The sequence below is a fragment of the Electrona antarctica genome (assembly GCF_951216825.1).
Source record: "Electrona antarctica genome assembly, chromosome: 5".
In the NCBI taxonomy this organism is placed as follows: Eukaryota; Metazoa; Chordata; class Actinopteri; order Myctophiformes; family Myctophidae; genus Electrona; species Electrona antarctica.
In genome coordinates this window covers 8,210,437-8,220,388 of record NC_136810.1, presented here as the reverse complement: position 1 = coordinate 8,220,388, position 9,952 = coordinate 8,210,437, and the positions used below count along the sequence as shown (strand labels likewise).

At 46.0% G+C, this 9,952-nt stretch overlaps 1 protein-coding gene across 3 annotated transcripts in view; it reads right to left on the bottom strand.

Moving 5' to 3' along the window:
• agbl1 (AGBL carboxypeptidase 1) overlaps positions 1 to 8,709 on the bottom strand; it is a 258,686-nt gene extending 249,977 nt beyond the window's left edge. For all 3 annotated transcript variants that reach the window (XM_079501323.1, XM_079501324.1, XM_079501325.1), the window contains exon 1: positions 8,598 to 8,709. In XM_079501323.1, the coding sequence (XP_079357449.1) occupies positions 8,598 to 8,679 (82 nt within the window). In that variant the 5' untranslated portion in view covers positions 8,680 to 8,709. The remainder of the gene's footprint in view (positions 1 to 8,597) is intronic.
• Between the last annotated feature and the right edge of the window lie 1,243 nt (positions 8,710 to 9,952).

The following is a 9,952-nucleotide window of genomic DNA, read 5'->3' as shown; positions in this document are numbered from 1 at the left end:
GAATAGGGTTAGGTTTAGGCATCGTTTTACTGAGGTTGAGGTTAGGAATAAGGTTAGGTTTAACCGTTTAAGCATAATTTACTTAGATTACTTTAGGAATACCAGGCCGCGCTGTTCCGCCGGCTGTACGCCCGGGGCGAGTTGGTAAAGGGGCGAGCAGTCTCGTATTCCTTGCCATGCATGAAAAGAAACAAAACGTGCACACAGGTCCAGACCTTTTTCACGTGTGCTTTTTCACGTAAACTATGTAAGTGGCATTAGAGGCTAATAGTGCTGACGGAGCAGCTTTCTTAACAATTAGAACATTTGTAACAAATCAGTAAGTGCTATTACTTTGCAACTTTCACCAGAATATAGGCCTATGGGCAGAAACGTTCACATGCTTGAAGCTGGAAGGAATGATGAAGTCCATCACCGTTTTCCTCATAAACTGTAATCTAGCAAAAGACTCAAACGTTCATGAAAACATTTGGATCCAGACAGTTCCGACGATCAACCATCATGTATTTCTCACACTTTGTCTTCCACCTCTTTTTCATAAAGAATTTTGCCATTTTCCCACTTTTTTTTGTTTTTAGGAATGCCACAATAGGTATGCCAGGGTGAGAGCGGTTAAATAACAATACATATAAATGTTTAAAGGACCACTTCACCACAGACGGAGTAGGAAAAAATGGTGGTATTTTATCATTAACATTAGTTAGGACCAATTATAGGAAGAGAAGTTGAAAAGTGGTGAAGTGGTCCTTTAATCTAGCAGGGAAAATGAACCTGTCTGTTTGTAGCTTGTCATTGTTCCACTTAGCCTCGTAAGTGATGGCATTTGTAGGGAGAGGATTATGGCCTAGTGATATTGATGACATCCTTCCTCTCCCATGTGGTGTGCAGGGTTTTCATGACACCGTGATTCTCGTTGAGGTCTGAAGTGAAATGTATTTATGCTCCATCGTTCTGTGGCATCGTAAAAGCCCACGACTTTGTGAGCTTGTACGTTCCCGCACGACTGTCATAACGACGAAGCAGAAATCAGGGCTGGAGTCGAGGCAGCGCTGAGGGTTCTGAGCCTCTGCTCTGCTGTAAAACTAATCACCTCCTCAGATATAAACCAGGCCCGGAATCTAAACTTGGGCCGCTGGTGGCAAAATCGGCCCCATAAATCAGAGGAACGGAGAGAAAGCAGATGGAGAAGAAATGAACCACCCTCGTGTACATGTGGTGCCAAAGACCCCCAGACTGGGACGGGCAGCACGATGGGATATAATTGAGACAGATGGCCTGCCAGACACAGAGATATGGAAAGGTTTATAAAGACATAGAGAGAGATGGGGGGGGGGGGGAATCAGACAGTTAGCACACGCATGCACCACACGCTCCAAAGGCTCCGTGTGAATCGCACTCGCAAGGACCCGAGTTTGAATCCGACTCCCGTCATCTCATGCACATGTCCCATCTGTCTTTCTGGTCTAGAGGGGGGGGGGGGGGGGGGGGGAGCAAGCGCTGGGGAAATATTGGTTCACCGATCAGAGACCCTCCGCCCCTCTCCTCCCTGGTAGAAAACAGCGGAAGAAACTGACGTCAATATGTTGAGACTCGAGAGCGCCACTCGGCACTGTAGTTCACTTCCGCTAAGTGTGAGAACTACTGATTTAGAAGGGTATAAAGCCCCACCCCACCATATACAGTATAGGCTACTGCACTGCACGCCAGTTAGCAAAAATAGCTGATCTAGAAGCTCACGACCAGTTGCAATGTGACGTGGTGTGAGCTTGTAGATCAGTTATCAATAAATACATTCATTAATCTGCTTTATTGATGACGGCAGCAGGACCTCCATTCCGGATCCTCACTGCCAACAAAGTGAGCCGTCAACTCGCCCTGACCAAAGCACTAGGGGCCCATGAAGACAACATCAAACCCTGACCAAAGCACTAGGGGCCCATGGAGACAACATCAAACCCTGACCAAAGCACTAGCGGCCCATGAAGACAACATCAAACCCTGACCAAAGCACTAGCGGCCCATGAAGACAACATCAAACCCTGACCAAAGCACTAGCGGCCCATGAAGACAACATCAAACCCTGACCAAAGCACTAGCGGCCCATGAAGACAACATCACACCCTGACCAAAGCACTAGCGGCCCATGAAGACAACATCAAACCCTGACCAAAGCACTAGCGGCCCATGAAGACAACATCAAACCCTGACCAAAGCACTAGCAGCCCATGAAGACAACATCAAACCCTGACCAAAGCACTAGCAGCCCATGAAGACAACATCAAACCCTGACCAAAGCACTAGGGCCCATGAAGACAACATCAAACCCTGACCAAAGCACTAGCAGCCCATGAAGACAACATCAAACCCTGACCAAAGCACTAGCAGCCCATGAAGACAACATCAAACCCTGACCAAAGCACTAGCAGCCCATGAAGACAACATCAAACCCTGACCAAAGCACTAGCAGCCCATGAAGACAACATCAAACCCTGACCAAAGCACTAGCAGCCCATGAAGACAACATCAAACCCTGACCAAAGCACTAGCAGCCCATGAAGACAACATCAAACCCTGACCAAAGCACTAGCAGCCCATGAAGACAACATCAAACCCTGACCAAAGCACTAGCGGCCCATGAAGACAACATCAAACCCTGACCAAAGCACTAGCGGCCCATGAAGACAACATCAAACCCTGACCAAAGCACTAGCGGCCCATGAAGACAACATCAAACCGTGGGTGCTCAGGGTACTGTATGCATGCTGAGCAGCAAGAAGCTCGCAACACAGCGCAAAGCGTCGCGTTGCATGTGCACTAGATCTGCTATTTTCACTAGTTTTGGGCGCGCGCACGCACGCACGCGCACACGCACACGCACACGCACACGCACAGTTGAAAAAGCAGAACAACAATAAATGAGTACCACAGACGAAAAACAGTCTTAAGTCCAAATTTCATTCTGACCCCTCCACGAAAAGGCCTCGTTGTCCTGAACCCTTATCTATCATTTATACATTATGGATCAATAGTGTGGACTTAGACTGTTATTCGTCTGTGGCATTATTGTAGCATTGGGGTGGCACAGTGGTGAAGTCCCTGCCTAACACCACAGAGGTTGTGGGTTTGAATCCACCGTGGTGCATCGGATGCACAATTGGCCCGTGTTCGGAGGAGGGAAGGGAGGGACGGGTGACACTGGTCATTGCAGTGTACTACTCCTACGGGCTCCAACTGTCAACGGGGAATGTTGGGCAGGAGGAGTAGGACGAAGGGTCCTCCCAGAGGGGGCTCCTCCCTGGCAGGTGAGTCTGTAGGCTACGACAGCAGTGACAACACCAGTGATGTGAATAGGTTTTCAATGTAGTGGGTTTTAGATGGGTCCCAGCCAGGGACATTCCAACGACGTTAGAGTACAGTACCGAGTACAGTATTGCATCCCAGGACCGCCGGAGGATTACATGATTGCGTCCTTTCTCAATTTAGTGAGTCTAAGGAAGCAGGATGCAGGCTATTTGCATTACTGCAACACAGAAATATATGTATGGGGAGTCGGGGACTACGACTAAATTGACTAAATTGGGGGGAAAGAAAAGAAAAAGGAGGAGAAATAAGCACTTCGGAACATGTTTTGTGACTAAATAACGACATTGGTACACAGGTGTTCTTTTCCTTTTTCCATTTCCTGCAAAGTAAAGGTTTTGGATGCATAAAAGGTTTTTGCCTGACAGCAACAATAGGAATAATGTAATAGGAATACAGAACGCTAACATCACTCATTTATCTTATCACTGCTGTCCAGAAGAAGCCTCCTATCTCCATATTCTAACCTTTGGTGTTTTTTTCCCGTAAATTAACCCATTTTAACCTGAGATCAGATTCTAAAAACGTCTTCTACATCCTGACAGTTTTCTGAAAAAGCTATGTTTCTATGTCAGTCGTTCTTCGATTTTTCTAAAATAGCAGACCTACAAGCTCTATGAGCTTGTATATCTGCTATTTTTTCAATAGCTAAAGCAGATCCACAAGCTCAAAACGGAGCACGAAGCAACACGTTTTGAGCTTTTTTTGCCATTGTTTTATTAGAATCTTGTAAAGTAATATGAGGTTTCCACCCGACAGAGATGTTATGTGAATGAAACCATCTTTCTCTTGCTATCCGTCTTACTTAATATTTGTGTGATTGCACTCATTTTTCACCCTGGGTGTAAGAGGGTTGATGTGTAACTGTAAACCCCCAGACATCCTCTGTTATTGTGTATTATTGAAGTCTGTTGTAATATTTCTCGGCGTTACAGTATGTCACTATCTGGTTGCGCTGCTCCATGTTGAATGGATTTGCCTGCAAAAACAAAAAGTGTTTTAATTCTGAGAACGTAAAAATGGATCACTTTCTAACACTCTCTACTCTCTACTGTGGATATCTGAGCAATTCATCTCCTTTCCCTTCTCACCTCAAGTAGTCCGGGAGCTATAGGCCCAGCCCATACTTGAGAAAGACCTCACGATCGAAACACCATATGTCCTGCTGTATCGCTGAATGAAAGTTTTCTGGAGCATACAGAGTGAGTTGCGAGCCCCTGCATCAGAGACGAAATGTTTTTATAATCGCCATGGGGGCCCGCCCCCTCCCCCCGCTGCATGTGTACAAGTGGACAGGCAACACGGTCCACCCCCCACCACCCCCCTGCCAGGACAAGAAAAGAAAGACAAGGCGAGAATTGCGCGAACGGTCGCGGCGCGACCTGGCGCGGTACAAACGGGACGGACCGAGGCGAATATATTCCATAGAGAAATGATATATTCAGGTCTAATTCCTCATGGGGGATCGAGCCCCACCGCCCCCACGGAGTATACGTCATTGCCCTGCATGCTTTTGTCTACGTTGTCTGTTTAAACAGTTTGGCTCAGCATCAAGATCGGAGGATGTGCGCTACCACATTCCATGAGTGAGCGAGCTGACTGTAGCAAGATGGCCGCCATGTGGCGACGTTGCTCTCCATTGGCCGGCAGGGCGGGCAAGTCATCTAGCCTTTATGTCTATGGTGGCAGCAAATTGAATGCCTGTGACTGGCTAGTACCGGCACATCCCATAAGGTGGAGTGACAGGAGCATTGTAATTGGCCAATAAGTGGTTTGATCACATAAGCCGGATGGGCAAACGCCTAATTGGCCAACCCTGATCCATAGCCTTTACAGGACATATCCCATAGACAGGAGGGATGATTGCTCTGCTATTATTAATTCACAAAAATGACAGTTGTCGTTTAGCAGGCAGAGGTCCTCAATTCCCAAATTCTTTTCCAAATGGCTGTCAGTGTGCACAGAAATATGACACTGATCGGCCTAGAAGTTTGCGAGATTAGCTGCAGACAGCCAGGTGGACGGACGGACAGACAGACAGACAGACAGACAGACAGACAGACAGACAGACAGACAGACAGACAGACAGACAGACAGACAGACGCCCACAGCTGAACGCTATGTCTCTGCCTGCCTGGCGGAGATAACGAGCAGATTGCATTGAAACTTGCTGAGTGCATTCACGCTGCTTGGAAGATGAACCCCACAGCCTAATTTATACCGTGTAAGACAACCCCCTGTGAGCCAGGTTTTTTGGCTCGTGAAACTAATTTGGAACACCTCGCAGGCTGCGTGCCACTTGGCTCATCATGTCTAGCGCGTCACACTGCGTCATTAATGACCCGGGCTTTAATGGTGAGCCCATCTATTGAGCATAAATGTCCATATGAGCATTGAGCCATAGCCTTGTTATACAGATAAACTAGGCTAGACTATTTTAGTAACCCTGTGACATATGCTCTAGCACCAACCTCAGGCCAAATTAACAACTTTTCACACAATATCTCGTAATCTACGACCACCCTTCAGGCAATTTCCAGTTGGATGTAACTCCTCGTGTCTCTCAGCGTAGTGTGTGTAGGGGCCTCCCCGTCTAACTTGTTTAACACATATTGATATGGAAACGGCAATCGATCACAGCTCGGCACCTGGGTGACTGTGAACCGCATTGCCCTTGTATAGCGTGATCAGGAGGATAACTTATGTAAATCACATTTTTTTGAGTGGTGTAAACCACTCCAACAACTGGCTTTGTACCCGTGTACCCGTGTTCGTACCAAAAAAATGAGCATGGTTGCTATGGTTGCTATGGACATTACGTCAGACCACAGCTGATCAGGCTATATAAGACCTCGCAACACTCAGTTCACACGGGTGTGATTTTTATATTACTCATTGAGATCCCTCATTACTATTCATGGTGAACAGATCAACCAGGTATGTTCCTACAAATACCTGGGAGTAGTACTAGTAATAGACATGTGCCAAAACTGACCCAATAGGCATTGACAGCCTTCCTTTTCTAAATCGCCTGTATTTGGCCATTAACTGGTTGGTAAGTGCCAAATTCGACCCCGTCGTCCAAAAAGGGTTATAATTTAACTGACTAAACTCTTCTTGAATACTTATGCAATGTGTAATGTCTTGGGATGCCAGTGCCACACTCCCCTGTGCCCAAAATTGGCACCCGTGCCTAAAGTTGCATCAATACTACAGCACTGCATTGAACATGGGAATGAAGAGCAGACAGACAGGCCAACAGACAGACAGGCCAACAGACAGACAGGCCAGCAGACAGACAGGCCAACAGACAGACATACATACAGACAGAATGTACCAGTAAAACGCCTGACGGCGAGAAGCGTCCTCGCCCTAAATGGCCTGTTGTTCACCGGCTACGGCTGCACTAATAACTTTGGGGCAGGCCCGTCTAGAGTTTAAATGGACAGGGGTGCACCATCAGTCAAAAGGGAGACATCGAAGAGGAAGGATGGATGGGGAAGGATCAACATATAGAATGTCAGGTCAGCTCCATCTAAGGGTGATCTAAGGGTTTGAGGTGAGATGTAGAGTTGCTGGCCAATATTGATGACATCAGGGATCTCCATATATGGGCTTAATATTGATGACATCACGTGATGTCACGAGGCATGACCATATATGGGGCGTGACTGACTGGCGGAAATGCACGATTTCATAGTAAAAATTAGGTTTCAATTAAAGGTGGTGCGAAATATTAGCTTTAAGTATGGCTAGACTCAGGGCTAAAGGCTAAAATAAGACAGATTTTAGAGGGTCACAGCTTATTATGGCAACACATGATATACAACCGTTGAGCAGTCAAGTAGCACCCTGACCCTACACAAGAACAGACATGTACACAGTAAGTAACTCATGTACTTATGCGCACCTCACAGCTGCTCTGGTCATGTACTGGTACTCTACAACAGGGGTTCTCAACCTGTGGGTTGCGACCCCTCGGGGGGTCGCTAAATTATTTTGGGGGTCCCCAAATTATTTTCTTTTTTTTTCTGCAACTGAATGGCTGGAAAATGGAAATGAAGAGTTTACATATAGTACACATAGTACATGCATACACCTTCCCTAATGATTATATCTGGTTTCAGTATGTATTTATGGTGTATTGTCTCTATTATTAAGGTTATTGTAGCAGTCAATTTATATTGGGAGTCGGGAGGGGGCGTGGCGGGGGTCCCGAGACATTGCCAAAGCATTTCCGGGGGTCCCCGGCCAAAAACGTTGAGAACCCCTGCTCTACAAAGTACATACGTACCCAGTGTTGGGCAAGCTACTCATAACAAGTTACTCATAAAGTGTAAAAGTTACTCTTTACATACCTTTAATAAGTAATTATACTTGATATCAACACCACAGACACGCCCGCACACACACTTTACATTCACTCCACATACAACACATTGTTTACATTTCCATGCATTGTAAATTAGCACATGCATCTAAATATGCATGTGCTAATCAGTCTAAATATATGTTATAATTATACTTATTACTACTTATTACTTGATATCAACACCGCACGCACGCACACACGCGCACACACACGCACACACACATACACACACACACACAGTTTACATTCACTCCACATACAACACATTGTACATTGTTTACATTTCCATGCATTGTAAATTAGCACATGCATCTAAATATGCACGTGCTAATCAGTCTAAATATATGGTGTCAGTTTGCAATCAGGTCTAATTATCAAAGTTTGACATTTGCATCCTATAATGCCAGGTTTCCTGAAGCCTCACTTCGCGGAATGACACGACAGAGAATCCACTGTCACATTCAGGGCATAACAGAGACACATAGCTGAGATAGCAACACTCTGGAGGAATTAGCCCAGCTTAAATACATGGGTGAAACAGGGTAGTCTGATTGCCACTCCTACCCCCCCCTCCTTGCGTCTTGGTACAGGGCTATCCAGCATTCAAGACACTGGCTCAACAGTCAGTCTCACCTCTTATTGCTCTCGCTCAGACAAACACAAACACCCACAACACACACAATGCCTCAGTGCAGTTAAGATACTCCAAGGCATCGTGTAGACCTCTTACACACATGTGTATCCTGTGTGTGTGTGTGTGTGTGTGTGTGTGTGTGTGTGTGTGTGTGTGTGTGTGTGTGTGTGTGTGTGTGTGTGTGTGTGTGTGTGTGTGTGTGCGCTCGTGCATGCAAGTGTGCATGTCTACCTTTGCAGGATGCAGGTGAGCTGGTCTGCAGCTCTCGCAGTGTTCCATTCCAGGTGAAATTACTACGTCCATAACCAGACATGGTTGCAGCTTAACAAGTCTGTTCTCTCCTCTTACTGTTATAGCACTGCTGTATGTGTAGGATACGTGTGTGCCTCTTCTCTGCAGTAGCTATGCTGTCTGTGTGTGTATCTGTCTGGAAGTCAGTCTGTCAGCCAGGGATTCATTTCTGTAATTGCTAGGCACCCAAAAAAACAAACAGGTAGATTGCCTCCCCCTGTCCTGCCCCCCTTCATTGAGAGGGAGGTAGCTTTAAGTTGAGTAAGAAGTTACGAGTCAGAGAGGGGAGGAGAGGGTGCTGTGTGTGTGTGTGTGTGTGTGTGTGTGTGTGTGTGTGTGTGTGTGTGTGTGTGTGTGTGTGTTATGCACCTGGTCAAGCTTTAAAAGATGCCCTTGTGCACGACGCTGGCCCATTGGACGGACGGCCAAATGTCAAACAGTGATTCCCAGCGTGTGTCCTACGACGTGGGTGGGTCTGCCTGTGACGGAGGGGAGAAGTGAACATATAGAAGTGTATGTGTATATAGAAATGTGTGTGTGTGTGTGTGTGTGTGTGTGTGTGTGTGCGCACGCGCGCATGGGGGGGGGGGGGGGGGTTATAACTGCACAGTTAGCCGAGTGTAAATCACCACTGTCAACAGCTTGAGTCCTATGCACTGCTGATCCTCTGATACCCACATGTGGAAGGCATTAAACTGAAGTGGGGGTGGGTGTGTGTGTGTGTGTGTGTGTGTGTGTGTGTGTGTGTGTGTGTGTGTGTGTGTGTGTGTGTGTGTGTGTGTGTGTGTGTGTGTGTGTGTGTGTGTGTGTGGGAAATTAAAGATAATGATGAGTTGAGAAGAGTGAGTTGTGTGTGTTGGCCCAGTGGTGGGAAAAGTATTCAAATGTTTTACTTAAGTAAGAGTATTTCTACTCTTACTTAAAATGAAGACTGGTCATCAAAATGTACGTATAAGAAAAGGTATTGGCATCAAAATATACTGTACTTAAAAGGACCAAAAGTTAAAGTACTCATTATGCAGATTGCAGAATGTCCCATTTTCCCAAGTTATCATTATGTCTAAAATTCATGAAAAATAGCAACACGTCATCGTGATGTGTTCTGAGCTTGTAAATCGTCTATTTTCAAGTAGGTTAAGTAGTTTAAATAGGGCTGACGTGGTTAACCTACAGTATGTTTCGTGTAACTATAGTAACTATAGTTTTAAGTACAATATTTGCCTCTGAGATGTAGTGGAGTAGAAGTAAAAGTATTGAAAATGGAAATACTCAAGTAAAGTTAAAAAAATGCATTT